The sequence below is a fragment of the Rhinoderma darwinii genome, chromosome 1, assembly GCF_050947455.1.
Source record: "Rhinoderma darwinii isolate aRhiDar2 chromosome 1, aRhiDar2.hap1, whole genome shotgun sequence".
Taxonomy (NCBI): domain Eukaryota; kingdom Metazoa; phylum Chordata; class Amphibia; order Anura; family Rhinodermatidae; genus Rhinoderma; species Rhinoderma darwinii.
In genome coordinates, this window is record NC_134687.1 from 76,150,241 (window position 1) to 76,165,471 (window position 15,231).

At 38.0% G+C, this 15,231-nt stretch overlaps 1 protein-coding gene across 1 annotated transcript in view; it reads right to left on the reverse strand.

The window, feature by feature from the left end:
• Positions 1 to 5,346: 5,346 nt before the first annotated feature.
• Positions 5,347 to 15,231, reverse strand: part of KDR (kinase insert domain receptor) — a 34,488-nt gene continuing 24,603 nt past the window's right edge. The window contains exons 16-30 of the mRNA XM_075859781.1: positions 14,012 to 14,118; positions 13,483 to 13,618; positions 13,242 to 13,346; positions 13,046 to 13,159; positions 12,631 to 12,719; positions 11,426 to 11,579; positions 10,891 to 10,985; positions 10,247 to 10,369; positions 10,045 to 10,156; positions 9,305 to 9,404; positions 9,094 to 9,199; positions 8,862 to 9,007; positions 8,177 to 8,270; positions 7,990 to 8,075; positions 5,347 to 6,908 (exon numbers count right to left, since the gene is read on the reverse strand). Of these exons, the coding sequence (XP_075715896.1) occupies positions 6,695 to 6,908; positions 7,990 to 8,075; positions 8,177 to 8,270; positions 8,862 to 9,007; positions 9,094 to 9,199; positions 9,305 to 9,404; positions 10,045 to 10,156; positions 10,247 to 10,369; positions 10,891 to 10,985; positions 11,426 to 11,579; positions 12,631 to 12,719; positions 13,046 to 13,159; positions 13,242 to 13,346; positions 13,483 to 13,618; positions 14,012 to 14,118 (1,781 nt within the window). The 3' untranslated portion in view covers positions 5,347 to 6,694. The remainder of the gene's footprint in view (positions 6,909 to 7,989; positions 8,076 to 8,176; positions 8,271 to 8,861; positions 9,008 to 9,093; positions 9,200 to 9,304; positions 9,405 to 10,044; positions 10,157 to 10,246; positions 10,370 to 10,890; positions 10,986 to 11,425; positions 11,580 to 12,630; positions 12,720 to 13,045; positions 13,160 to 13,241; positions 13,347 to 13,482; positions 13,619 to 14,011; positions 14,119 to 15,231) is intronic.

Genomic DNA, 15,231 nt, shown 5'->3' on the forward strand with positions numbered 1-15,231 from the left:
TCCGCAGTGTTCATGCCTAGTGTGTTCCTACCCTAAGGCCGGATTCACACAAGCGTGTGCTTTTTGTGTGCGCAAAAACGTGGCGTCTTGCGCATGCAAAAGGTCCATAACAGCTCCGTGTGTCAGCAGCGTATGATGCGCGGCTGCGTGATTTTCGCGCAGCCGCCATCATTATGACACTCTGTTTGTATGTTTGTAGCTCGCGGTGCTTTTCTGTTTTCATTCATAGTTTATACTGCTGCGGATGTGCTGGGCGTGATTTTCACGCACCCATTGACTTCAATGGGTGCGTGATGCGCGAACAATGCACAAATATCGGACATGTCGTGAGTTTTACGCAGCGGACACACGCTGCATGAAAATCACTGACAGTCTAAACGGCCCCATAGAGTAACATAAGTCCGTGCGAGGCGCGTGAAAATCACGCACGTTGCACGGATGTATTACACGTTCGTCTGAATAAGCCCTAACAATAAGGCCCAGTTCACAGAGTTTTTGGGCCTTGATATTGACTCGGACACTGCGTCAGAATCAGCACCAAAAAACTTCCAAAACCGCCTCCCATTGATTTAATCTGAAATCAATGGGAGCCAGTCGCAGAAAAACGGAAAAGCAGCGCGTCCTTTCTTGACGCGGTTCTGCCTCTGACCTCCCATCGAAATCAATGGGAGGCAGAAAATGCATTTTTCCCTGCGTTTTTTGTCTGCTGTCCTCAATCGCCGCGGGCAAAAAACGCGGCAAGATAGTGTGGGCAGGTCAAAATCTGCCTCAAAATTCGGTGCACGGTTCCAGGCGGTCGCGGGTGCGCATGCGCGGGAGTTTGCGGGTGCGCGCGATCGGTCGCACGGGCGGCAGTGTTTGACGGCCCCAATGACGACCCCCATGCTACCCAGGGCCGCCATCAGGGGGGGTATTATGGGTACTGATGTGAGAGGCCCGGCCAAACCTAATTGAAAGGGGGGCCCGCAGCTCACGACATTCTTTTTGTGAAAAAAACGGGCCCCATTGCAGGGACCTGTTTTTTTTCTACCAAAGGCAAGTCGCGGCAGTTGCCGGGCCACCCTTTCAATTAGGTTTGGCCGGGCCTCTCACATCAGTACCCATAATACCCCCCCTGATGGCGGCCCTGGGTACCATGATATAGTGCTGGACGGAGTACCGTTAACAGGCGGTGCCACGGTAGGGGGGCCCAGAAAATTTAGCTGTAGGGGGCCCTGAAATTCCTGATGGCAGCCCTGTATGCCATCATTTACTATAGTGGGAAAAAACTACTTTGACTTCATACTTCCCTCGCATTTTACAGTTTCATGTACAGCGCCTATTAGATTAGTTAGGAGATAGGGAATTACTAAAGTAGTGACAGATCCTCTTTAAACAAGCTGATATGGTCAGTAGGATTTTTAGTCCGCAGATGTGCTCCACCTTGTTTCTAAACCTATGCAGTTGGATTGACTTCATTTGGCAGACAGCGATTCATTTCCTCTTCCTTCCAGAGCATTCTTCTGTGCTTCCTGTAGAGCCGCCTACGATACATACTTTCTTATTTACTCACCTCCATATTTATGTTTTCACACACATATTTGTTTGAATTCCTGGTTAATGTATTCTCCTTTGGGAAATAAGTAAAAAACTACAATTATATTTTGTTATTTATAACTTGCCAGTAATATTGCTGCCTATAATATTGCACATAAGTGTACAAGTATGATGACATTAGTGAAGCACAAAGGGAATGCTATAAAAATACTCTTATTTTTTTTTTAGTTAAACAGTTAGTGTATACATGATTAGACATTGTATACACTAACATGTTAATCATGTTAATTATGTTTAATCATGTTTTCAGTACGGGACAGTTGTCCGGCAGCGAGGCAGGGACTCCTAGCATCGTACATAAGTATGATGCTAGGAGCCCGGCTCCCTGCACTGTGTTCGGTCCGGTACTTGCGGCCGAAATACGTCCGTCAATTACGGACATAATGACCTCGTGTGAACATACCCTAACTGTGGTCAATAGTAAAGGTCAGCTGTTAATATTGCTCTAAAATAGGATTAGTATAGCCCCCCCCCCCCCAACATGTTCCTCAGGGGTTTTGGGGCATTTATTGATTTAAATAAAGGTACTTTTTACAATTGAACTATTCTACTAGGTAGCAAGTAGTTGGGAAAAAAAATGGGTTTCTATTGCCTCTGGAAATTTTTCTATATATTCAGAGTACTGAATATGGGGACGGGCTATGCGTTTCCACCGACGTGCTGCCGCCTCTTCCACAATTCCCCAGCGCAGTGCAACATCTGTTATCTAATTAACCCAGTGTTCCCTGTCTTCCAACGTCTTGAAGTCAATGGAGCTCATAAAAGGCTTTGGATATTGCTGAGCATGCGCAGAAACAAGCGGAGCGCAACTCTGTGACTACAGGCAATCGAAACGATCTGAGCATGCTTAAATCACGGTAGAGTGCTGCTCATGAAAAAAAAGTGTAGCGGCGAACTGCGCAGACTTGGCCATCTGGGACCAGGAGAAGAATTAAATCCTGGCTTCAGATACACTTTCTTAAAAGTGGACATGGGCCAAAGGTATTTTGCAATCTTTAAAATCGTGCAATATTTAAAATTAAAGTAATTTTCAATGTAGTTTTGTTTTTTAAAAGGCACTTTGAGGGTTTTTGTGGTAATGGGAAAACCCATTTAAGGCCCTGTTCACACAGAGTTTTTTGCAGGCAGAAAAAATCTGCCTCATAATTCCTTCAGGAATTTGGAGGCAGATTTTGAACTGCCTGCACATATTTTTCCAGGTTTTTTTGCCTCCCATTGGTCAGATGCGGAAACCGCGGCAAGAAAGGACATGTCACTTTTTTTTCACGCAAGTGGCCAAAAGCCGTCTGGGAAAAAGAACGCCTCTGCCTCCCATTGAAATCAATGATCCAAAAACTCTGTGTGAACTGACCCTAAGGCTGCTGTCAGATGGCCAAAATACAGGCAGCTACTGAGCTGGACTTAGGTCATCATAGGGTCCGATTGTGATCTAAGTCCCGGTTCAGTAGAACTACAAAATTTCTACGTATTGTAGGTGTAATATGAATGCTAAAATGGTTTAAATAAAATAAAAAATGTATATAATATGTCATTTTCTTATGATAAATTATTTTTAAGACATACAAATAAGTAGACAGGAACTAATGCAGCACTTAGAGACTCCCGTTCAAAATACAATATTTACAGCCAGTAAAAAATCTACAGCCAGTGTAATATTAAATACTATAAAACTAACAGAAATTATACTTAAATTAGTATAATTATACTACAAGCTCACTTTCTGGAGGGACCAATGTAGATGAACCAGAAAAAAACCTAAAACTAATAATAATTTTGCAAAAATATTTTATTAAATATTTCAGTTCACCCATTTATACAAAAAAATGCTTGATAATAAACAAGTATACAAATGTTTTACTATTAAAATTACCAACTTTGTATTTAAATGACATAATTATTGACAAAGTAGCTTATCTGAATGGAATACTGATGTTACATATACTGTAAATTGGTAACAAAAAAAACACAAGTAACATTTAGTGCATTTATGACCAGCTTTCATTTCATAAAGCATGTCCTCACATTCATAAACTTAACGGTTATGTCCACCAATAAACACCACTTTACAGTTCACATAGAAAATGAATCAACATAAAACATGAGTGACTTTGTAAATGCTTTGTATTATTTATCTTACACTGATCCTGAGCCTGTATTATAGTCCAGAGCTGCATTTACAATTCTGCCGGCTTTAGAGCTAAAATCAAGCATTCCTTGCTGGCTCAATGTCTGAACAGAGATGGTAAACTTTATTCTAGGAAGTGAGGTCTTTACTCCAGGCACTGTATAGTACAGTATCTGAGGAGAAACATACCATCCCACTGAATAAGAGACCAGCTAAGGGTGTGTCTGAAAACAAGTTTGTTGACTGTTTCCAATAGCAACTAGCAGAAGTGTGAATGTATCTTCGGACTATAATAAATCCTGTAAATCATGATCACAAGAAGATAACTCATGCAATGTATTTATAAAGTTATTCAAGTTAATATATCTAATATTTATACATAAACTGTTAAGCGCTGTTTCCAGGTGAAAAGCTCATTTTTAATAAGTCACATACACAAAGCATCAAATATTCATAAATATCAATAAAAATTTCATGCCCTCAAGTCATGATATTTAATATTGCTGTCTGCTTTTTACCTGTAAGCCAATTATTCATCTCTGTTGTCAGTCATTATACATTTTGAGATTTCTACTACTTGATCTTAAGTCATTTGAATGTTTATCACCTGGATATTTATAACCTGGATAAGGTAGCCTGGATTTTAGGTCTGGAATCTTTCATGAAACATATAGAGTAAAACAATAGAGAGTGTGATATTAAAACACTAACTCTTTAATACATCGACAAAGAATATTTTCCATTTCTCATGGTATATACAAATAAAAACGTATTTATAAATATAATATATTACATTTGTTTTATTACATTGAACCATAAATAAGTAAAACATTGATATTTAGTTGCTTCGAAATGTCATACAATATGAACTACACACAACGGGCCTCATGTATGAAATCTAGTTCAGGCACTACACGTTTTTCTGTCAGTTTTGCCACATGAGGTCAACTATATTTTGAGAGGAATTAAAGATTTTGCAAATCCTCTTTCCAGCCGACAAATGATCACTAAAGTAAATGTACTGGTCAGCTTTAAGAGCTACTGGTGAAAAATGGTCACTAGTCACAAAAAAGTAGATGATTCAAGAAGTATTTGAAGGAAAAATTTGATTATGTGGGATTAGAAATTGGAAACGTTCTATCCAGTAATCCCATTGAAGAATGTGGACATCTTAAAAAGGGGTTTCATATGAAGACAATCCCTTTCCATACGACATATAAGGGTATATGGACATCATAGACGTATGGTCAGGAGAACTGTTGGCAAGGAGCATCTCTCGCACTGACGGACCCAAGTCCGTATATTACATGGTGAGGCAGTCATTTGATTGGCCAGCATGTAATACCACATTTTTCCAGCAGTGAAAATGTGTGGCTGGATGCAGCTTTTCCAAGTGATGACAGATCATCACTTGGAGGTTTCTAAAGTTAAACCTGTGTTGATTGGACTGGCTTCAAATTAAAAATGAGGCAAACCCTTTAAAGTAGTTAACAATGTAAAAATAAAGTAAAATTCCTTTAATTCAGCATCTGACAGCTACGAAACTGTCAGTGTGACACAAAGCATCAAAATATCCTGAAATAGTAAAGACCAGAAGCAGAAGTCTGAGGAGAGATAACTAGTTATGAGCCTCCTCCATTAGGAACGTGATTGTAGAATATTTTATGTTTGCATTCTATTTTGAGCTGTCTTCATGGGATATATACCATCATAAGTAAGGATAAAATATTTTCTATGATCTTCACATAATCCAGAACGTGTTTTAAGGTCCCTTTAATGCTGGTTTAAAGGAACCTACTATACTATGTATTCAAGTGCATATATAGACCACAATAATACATATACACTTGTAAATAATACTAATGCTAAGATAATTACTTAGTGGTCCTCTAATGAAAAGGTTACATACGGTGATGTTAAAGTCTTTAGAAATTGAAACTTTTGTAATTTGGTACATACATGTAAACATATACCTATCAGGTGGACAAGTCATCCACGGTAGCTTTATAGAACTGTTAAGGATAAATTATGTCAACCTATAAACTATAGTGGGTGACCTTCAAGACCAGCATTGGATCTTTATTTTTCATTATTAGCATCTAATAATAATACAATAAGAGCAGTAGCCTGGAGATGTGACTCCAACGACCCTCAACCGCCCCCTCCCATCCCCTCATACCTGGCAATTCCAATAAAGTTCTCCATTAGGCTATTATTTGTTGATGCCAGATGATCCGGAATATAGTGGAATTTACTGTACCATTTCCTATGCTGGCCAATGTAAATTGCATATTGCTAATTGTACAAAACAAAATAGAGAATAGAGATATTGTTCAGTCACACGCAGAGAGACATGTACCCAGTGTATGAGAGCTGACTCCTGTTCTTGGACCTACAAAGCAAGTCCATTAATGTGAGTTTATAAAAAACTCCTTCTAGAGAAGAGGTTGATGCAGCACTAAATAAGGATCTCTATATGGGACATTCATTTGTCCATAGTCAAATACTTGAAAACATAGAAATCAAATGAGAATAGTGCATAATACTATTATATATACATCATTATCATGAAAACATCATGCATCAATGATTAACTATGTATGTGAGGCAGCTTTCTGAGTCCATAGTGTGGCCAACGGAGCAGGCTGTAGGTCTACCTCAGCCACTTCATTATTGAGTAATGAAATACAGTGCTAGTCCTTCCAGTTTTCAGGAAACCCCACTGTCAGACACTTGGTATCCAGATAGGAAATATTTGCTCCTAAAGGTCCATACCTGATTAATTTAACAGTTTGATATCTTTGTCAATAATATGTTTAATCCCATCTCATACATGAAATGTGAAACATATCCAAGTATATTCCTCTTTTGCAGAACCATGATACTGTCTCTAAGTAGTCTTCTCCTGCAGAAGAGAATTCCAAAGATTCTTCTGCACTAGTGCATTGTGGCAAGTAAAAAAAAGTTGAGCTCCTAAACTTCTGTGGTCAACTGGATGACAGCTTGGTGTGGATTTTTTTCCACATAGCATATTTCCGATGAACTCTCCCTTTTGAGAAGCTGAGTTTTTTCATTGGTATCATTAACCGTTTCAGTTTCATCTGAGTGGTAACCAGACTGGTAATCACTGGTTTGGTTGGATGATCCTGATGTGACTGAATCTTTGCTTTTACTAGGTTTTAAACAGCTAAAATGAGAAAAGCACAAACATAGGTAAAGTAACTAAAATGAAAAACAGTATTATTTAATGAAGAATGGAAGCAGAGTCAACGGCCGATCAAAAGGCATTGTTGTAAAATCCCTTTCATTAAAAATTTATTTTCTACTTTAATGTATACCCCCGGAGTTGCTCCCAGATATGCTAAAGTTTTTAATGTGATTGAATGAGAGAACCAGCAGATCGGCCGGTATTGTTGCCTTATCCAACAAAGCTCCTTTGCAGAACAGGCTACCAACATCATAAGTTTGCCCCTTAAAAGTACCGCCTGATCGCATAGCCGATGTCTCCCACCATCCCATTTAAAAGGTCTGGTGGGAGATGCTCTTGAAGTACGCTTTAACATTCACAAATACCTTATGTAAAATAGGAACAACACAACCACTTTAGTCATATATATACAATGAAAATGAATGAGGTCACAAAGAAAAAAGAAAGGAGAAACTTCCCCCACATCTTACTAACGTTTCACTGTTGTTTCACTATTGTTGATTGGTTAGGGAATTGTATCTAGATGGAAATAATATAACTGAAGTGTTGCTTTTTATTATTCTTGAGAATTCCAGATTTCACATAAATAACTGGTAAATGTTTTTCCCATTTAAAGAGGCTCTGTCACCAGTTTATAACTTGCCTATGTCCTACCTAATCTAATAGGTGTTTTGATGTAGATAACTAATGTTTTTTTTTAAAAACGTTTATTATCATTACGCTGTGACTTCCTCCGCCAGGTCCTTCACCAGAGCGATGGATCACTCTGTGCTGTGAATCAAGCTAGACTGGAATGAAGAGAAGGGTATGACGCTGTTTGGTATTTAGAAAAAATTAGCATAAATCGAAAAATGTTCATACTTTAAAAAAAAACAACCAGTAGTTATCTACATCAAAGTGCCTATTAGATTAGGTATGAGATAGGCAAGTTATAAACCGGTGACAGAGCCTCTTTAATGTCACGTGGCATGTTGGAATTTGCAGTAAACAACTGGTAAAGTACTAGATATGTGATATTTTCTGTATCGTAACAAAAGATATGATTTTGTAAATCACTTACATAAATATCAGGGCTTCCTCTTGCGTATTCTCAAGTGTTCTCAGCTCTTCCGATGCAAGAATCATCCCACTGTCTGTTTGGTTGTCCTAAAATATGAGCAAAAGTGTTAATACTTTCCTGCTAATAGTGAAAAATAGTAGAAAAATAGTAGAAAAATAGTAGAAAGAGGAAGAAAGTATTTGCTTACCTCCATGGACACTTTCACTGTGCCCTCTATAGGAATATCCTCAAATGTTTTGACACTAATAGGCCGGCTATCCCTCCTTGTGTTTTGGACGTGCCTGAAGACAATGAATGCCAGTTAAGGTATTTGGAGACATTTTACACACCTAGTCGACTACGGTATTCATCCCGTCAAAACGATGGAACACTTGTACAATGGAGACAAACTGAAACCATTGGTACCGGATCCGTCACCATTGAAATCAATGGTGATGGAAACTTATTGTTTCAGTTTGTTTCAGTCAGGGCTCCATTTTGATGGAAAGCTCCGACGGAACAGAGCCCTGACGCAAATGTGAACGAAGCCTAATATAGTCAAATTTCACTTGGAACAACTTTCAGGCGGAATAAAATGGAATGTTTATCTAGTTCTGAAATGTTTTATTTCGCCAATGCTGCTGCATATGTAAAATGAAATATTTAGAATTTGTATAATTCACTTTTATCTTACTAGTATACCTTGAAAGAATAAACTACCTATCAATAAATGTAACCATGATGATCACATCGATGGATGTGGCTAATCTAGTAGCACATTATCCTCTGTTTTTGACAGGTCACTTGAACCCAAGTTGCCATCGAGAATTTGCAATTGAAATGAATTGTGCAGTGATACGTGCAGTGTAAAAAGCCTATAAATAAGTCAGTACCGTATTCCAGCTGTGTTATCATAATGGAATTTTGCATCACATATTTCCTCTCCTTCCACACAGGAAACAGGTGAGGTCGACATAGAGAGTCCTGAATCTTCTTCAACGTTAAGAGTCAAAGTAAGTGGAATGTAGTCCTTTCCATCCTAAAAAATGCAGGAAATAAACTTTATCAATGCTACACTTTCATAATGTCCAAAGTTTTTAAACGATTTTATTTATTATTACTAACCAGTCGGACATTTGCTTGTAAAACATTTCCGAGATGTTCCACCAGTTCAGTAAATGTGGGTCTTTGCTGAGGATCTCCATGCCAGCAGTCAATCATTGTCTGGTATCTGATATGACAAACCCATGTCAGGTATACATGACATACATTATTACCTTTTACTAATTCACTTCAATATGAATCATACTTTACAGATGCTATGCTCATAACTTACATTTCCACTGTTGCGTAATCTGGAGCTCTCATTCTTGTTCCATCTTTTAATCGCCTGCAAAAGTCTTCATCAATCTGCACTCCAGGATACGGAGATCCCCCTGTAATAAACAAGTCCATCATATATTTTCAGTACAATGTACTTTTTTTCTTTTTCTTTTTTCTAGTCTGAAAATTTAGATATTAGTGGTCTCTGAAGTTTACATAAGGGAAACTATTTTGATATTGTAAAGCGGACCATAAACATTAGATTAAGATTGGCCCCAGGCGGCTGGACAGTCATACATTGGATTGTTTGTACAAATGATCCAGTCATTGACATGACCGACTGAACTAGAAAATGTGGTAATAAAAAAAAAATGCACTTGAACAAAGTGTCGAATGATTAGCCCATCATACCAAACGCACACACAGTAGTTTCAGCAAATCATCAGCTGAAAAATCCAACTGATCACCTGTTCAGCAGACATCAGCCGGTTTATGGCTCATAGTGAATGATCATCAGCGTATTGGCTTAAAAAAAGACTTTTTATTTTGTCAAAAGGTTACTGAATCAACATAGACAACAATTCACTACGTCACCATAAGTACCAGATGTCCTAACTTCCAGGAACAGTACCATGTTTAAAGATTTCTGAGAAATACTACGGTTTAGATTCACTGACTCAGTGTCCCTGGAATTTATTTAAAAATATTGGCAACTAAGTCACGTGAAAAAGGAAATGTACAAAATGTACTCACCTAATGAGAATATTTCCCAGAGCAGAACCCCAAATGACCACACATCACTTTGTGTTGTGTATACTCTATCAAAAATAGTCTCTGGTGCCATCCATTTAAGAGGAAGTCGAGCCTTGGGGAAGAAAAGAGTTAAAAAATGATTGACGGTCTGATAATAAACATGAACTAACTCATGATGAGTCTGGGACTTTATTTTACTTACATCTCCTTTCCGGACATAATCTGGATCTTTATACACGTCACGTGCCAAACCAAAATCACAGATCTTGACCACGTTGCTGTCAGACAGAAGTATATTACGAGCTGCCAGGTCCCGGTGGATGCACTAGAGATAAAAGATCATAAAACATTAAATTGTCACAATGGGAGAGAAGAAAACCTGGACTGCACATCCACTATGCTATATTTGATCTATTGCAGATCGGCAAAATTAAAAAATGTAAGAACATGAGGTTCTTAGTTTGCATCTTGATCAAACTGTCTGAGCCCACTTGCCACTTCATGGCGACCTCTTTAAAGTGGGTCCCTACTCTATCATGTGCGGTATCGCATGGCAACCAATGCACCGCAACACAGCACCTGCAGAGGGAGCATTAAATTGTCTGCCATCGTTCTTCTGTTCTGTTCTATGATAGAAGCAACTGTTCTTCCAGTAGTCACATGTACACATAACTACAGCCAACGATAAGGCAATGTGAATTCCAGGACTTGTTGAAAAGTTTCAAAAGTAGGACAATATGTCAGACATCATAAGGGACTCCTAAAGATATTAGTACTTGTTCAGAGAGATCTTGGCGGTGTCTTTGGAGATGCTAGATGCATTTCTAATATGTAAATCAAGCATACCTTCCGAGAAGCCATGTATTCCATGCCTCGTGCCACCTGGAAGCTGTATGAGATGAGGTCTTCCATAGAAAGCTGATTCTTGCACATCTCTTCAACTATACATTGTAACATGTAATCATGTTAGATAATATGGTAGATTTAAGTTTGCTACAGATGCAACAATAATAAAATGATCTGACCACATAAAAAACTATTAAAACGGGACAAAAATATTTCTTTTGACTGACATTTTTAACCGTTATCATACAAGATAATGCATGTGCAGAAATGCACTTAAATGACATTTTCAATGAACTATGGGAAAAATAATTCCAATCATTGGAGATATTTTAAAATAAATCCCACGTGAATGACCAGTGGACTGGAGGTTAATTGATATGTGTAAAAACAGTTTTAGGCAATATTCCTTATGATAATATCTATCTATCTATCTATCTATCTATCTAACTATGTCACAAGCTATTCCTAGAGCTAAAAAAGACTTCAATCGTCGATAAACACCTCAAGATAATATTTACACACACCAACATCTTACCTTCTTCTTCCTCAACGTCACTGAGAGATTTCTCCTCTGCAAATCCAGAACTTGCTGAACTCTGACTGCTAGCAATGCTGTCTAATCTTTTCTTCAAATCCCTGGGAGCTTCAACGTAGTGATGCTTGGCCTGTCGGTACCGCACATTTTTAGTCTAAAAGGAAAAGATTATACAGATTAATAAACGTTTGGAATTTGGAGACAACCCGTTATCCCCACGGTGTGAGAGACACCATATGAACACATTGAGATTATTAGATTATACATAATAGACAGCATTCTGATACAGACTGTTCTCTAGAAGAATGCTATGTATCCATTCACATTTAAAGTGGTCAACCAACTATAGTACCAGATATGAAAAAATACAACGTTATATACAGAAGGCTACTTGTATCTTCTGTATGTTTTACAGATCATCAGGCAAAAAAAAACCTATGTCTTTTTAACTCATTTTCATAGTTTGTTCTGTACAGTTTATAGGATCTGTGCAAGACTATAGGTAGGATACAAAATTTGTCCGCATTTTTAGAGAAGAACAGAGGCAGATTTAGGAGGTTTTAGGGCAATCCAAGCAACAACTGTGCAAAACAAAATGTTAGTTTGCATAATAAATTAGACTAAAAGCGACTATATATTTAGGTGTTTTCTACTTATAGTGGCCTTGGAGGCAAGTTGTCCGTCTCGGACATATTTGATGCACATTTATAAACACAAAAGCATAAGTTATACATAATAGGCTGGATAAAGCATTAGTTTAGGATAACATTTAACTAAAGCAAGGGGTGAAGGACTTGGTCTTAAAGAGATAGTAGGTAGGACTTTGAAGTAATAGTTTTGACCCTTACAACTTGCATATTCCCAGACATTACTCAATGGCAACTATACCCTGGTGTGAAACTAAAATAGCTGCATCACAAATACCATGCGGACATTGAGTGGGTTGAATAAGTACACTGCATGTCTGCCATGACTACTGCGGCAAGATGCTGGAAAGAGAGGGGTACTGATGAACAGACAATATTCAGTACCTGTGTGTCTATACCGTACTGCTGAGAAAAGACAGCGGAGACAGGAAGAATATACATAGGCACTTAGTTTATAACAAGGCAGCACAATGAGTTAAAGGCTCTCAAGAATGTAAACAGGACTTGTAATTAGCAGAGCCGACCACACCATGATACTGTGAAAAAACGTACACATACCTTGTACAGAACAAAGTCATTCCTTTTACTTCTTAAATATGTTGAAAGATTTCCAAATCTGCAGTATTCCACAATCACCATCAAGGGGCCTAGTACAAAGACATTGAAAATTATGTCTAAACTGATCGAAAATATACATTTCGAACAATTTTTTTAATTCAAATTTCTTATTCAGGGCAGCGAAAATAAAAACATAACAATAAAATTCTGAATACAGAATATTAAAAACAAATCAAATTTAATATTTTTGGGGGCTAAACAGGAACATTGTACATCAAAAGTAGGGTTCCTAGGAATCCACAATGTGGTGGCTGGATAGTTAGTTATGTCTTTATAAGACTGATATTGCTGGACAAAATAAGGACATAAAGGAGATATAAATCAAATTCTTAGTGTGAGAAAGAGGAATACTCACCGCCTGTCTTAGTGCAGGCTCCAAGCAAGTTCACAACATTCAAGTGATGACCGATATGACTAAGAATTTTTAACTCTGACATCAATGCCCTGTATTCACTGTCAGTTGCCCCCTCTGTAATAAAAAAAATACATATATCAAAATATAATGCAATAAAACACTTTTTTTTGTAACCTACTGTAGCATATCCACTTACCTTTCAACATTTTCACGGCAACTGTTTTGCAAGTGCAGCTTGTATCAATTCCAAAGGCATCTGCTTCTACAACTTGTCCAAAAGCTCCTTGACCAAGAGGTTTCCCTGTGTAATAAAAGATATAAAACATATTTGGTATACTATTTTGACCATCGTCTCAGCAAAACTGGAAGGATGAAAGCTTTGACAATTGTTAATAAGCTGTTGTAGTGGTGGAGCATCTTATAAACACAGGAGGTACCTAGCTTAAGCCGTTCCCTTGGGAACTCCCATTTCATTGCGTCATAGAGAAGTCGTTCACATTGTTCATCTAGGGGAACTTCACCAGGATCCATAATGATTGACAGGTAGCCAGCCTTGAGTTCCCCTTCATTGGGCTGGAAAAAAATTATGATGTTTATGGTCAACTATTCATGACATTTTCATTAAAAAAACATACCCATGTGTTGTCCAATATAAGAGCAGAGGGCCAGCACTCTTCTATGGTTCAGATGTCCAGTCCCAAGGACTGTTCACACGGATCATAATTAATTTCTCTGCCCATAACAAGCAAAGAATACCCTGGAATGTTTTCTTTTACGGGCAATTGCAATTAAAATCGAATTAATACATACTTAGTAAGCCATGCAAGAGTTTTATGGTATTGAAAGGGGAAAATGTGTCTGTTGACATTAGTACAATGGTAAAGTGGAACAAAAGGGCCCCCGTCAGTTTTCATTTGTCATGCCAGGCAAATACAAATGGGACAGTAGAGATACTTGATTCATTACCCTCTTTACGGTCCGAAGGATGATTACAAGAAGCAACCAAAAGAACAGGGCAATCACACCGGTGCCAACTAGAATAATGAGTTCCAGATTTGTTTTCTCTTCTGAGTCTGGAGGGAAACAATTGAACATTTGACAGTTCGTGTCAGCTCACTGTTTTAGGGCAGCTGTAAAGTCATCAAACACACTCCATTAATCCTAAACAAGTAGGATTGCCGAGAAAACTTAGACCTGCTGCTTTGTTGGTTCAATAGGACATTTATTTTATAGGTGAAAAAAAACACTGCTGTTTTAAGCCTTACAGAGAAAAAGTTACCGGGCCCCAGGGAGGTGAAAAAAACAGTCTCAAGGTCATTGTACAATACAGGCCCCAAAACCAACATGGAATTTTCGACAGTGAGGTATTTTCCCCACCCATATACATTCTTAATTCAATGTTTGAAGTCATAATGCAAGAAAGAAAAGCTATATGACTATACTAGGCTTTAAGGTATATGAATCCACATGGAGCCTATAATTATTGTTTCTTCAGCCATGATTAAGGACGCTCGCAGCGTCTGAAACGCGTAGGCTTTTCATTTACCACTATCACTTTTTTCCTTACACTATCAGGATGTCACGCTGTGCTCCTCATTCCTGATTTTAACTTGCCAAACGTACTGGCCCATTAAACTCGGAAATTTTTCTTCCATTTTATCAAATCTTCTGTGCTGGATCCAAACCCATTTGTTTCTAGTCTCGTATAATTATTGTTTCTTAGGCTCCCAAAAATAATATATAGTATATTTTCCTTAATATATCAATTTTGCTATCATATTCCTAAGGTACATCACAGCTGTTGTTTTGTTTTTTTTAGATAACACCACTCTTTGTATTCTCAGATGGTTTTATACGTCTCAACAAGTGGTGTTTATGGGAAAGCATGATAACAATTTTCCCACTAAAGCCCTGCTAACCGTGCTTGTCCGAGCTCTGCAGTTATAAAAACAAATGATGGGACCTTGAGAGGACAATGGCCAAGATAAATCACAAACAATGTAAAATCTACGTGCTGACTGCTTGACTAAAATGGTTTAATACATAAAGGTCTTTTCTCAGTACAAAAATTTCTAGGAAATGTCATCAATGTCCGATCGGTGGAGGTCCGATTGTTGTGACCTTGCTGACCACTAGAGTTAAGTGACAGCGGTGCTAGGAAAGCACCACATGCCTTTGTCTCTTGA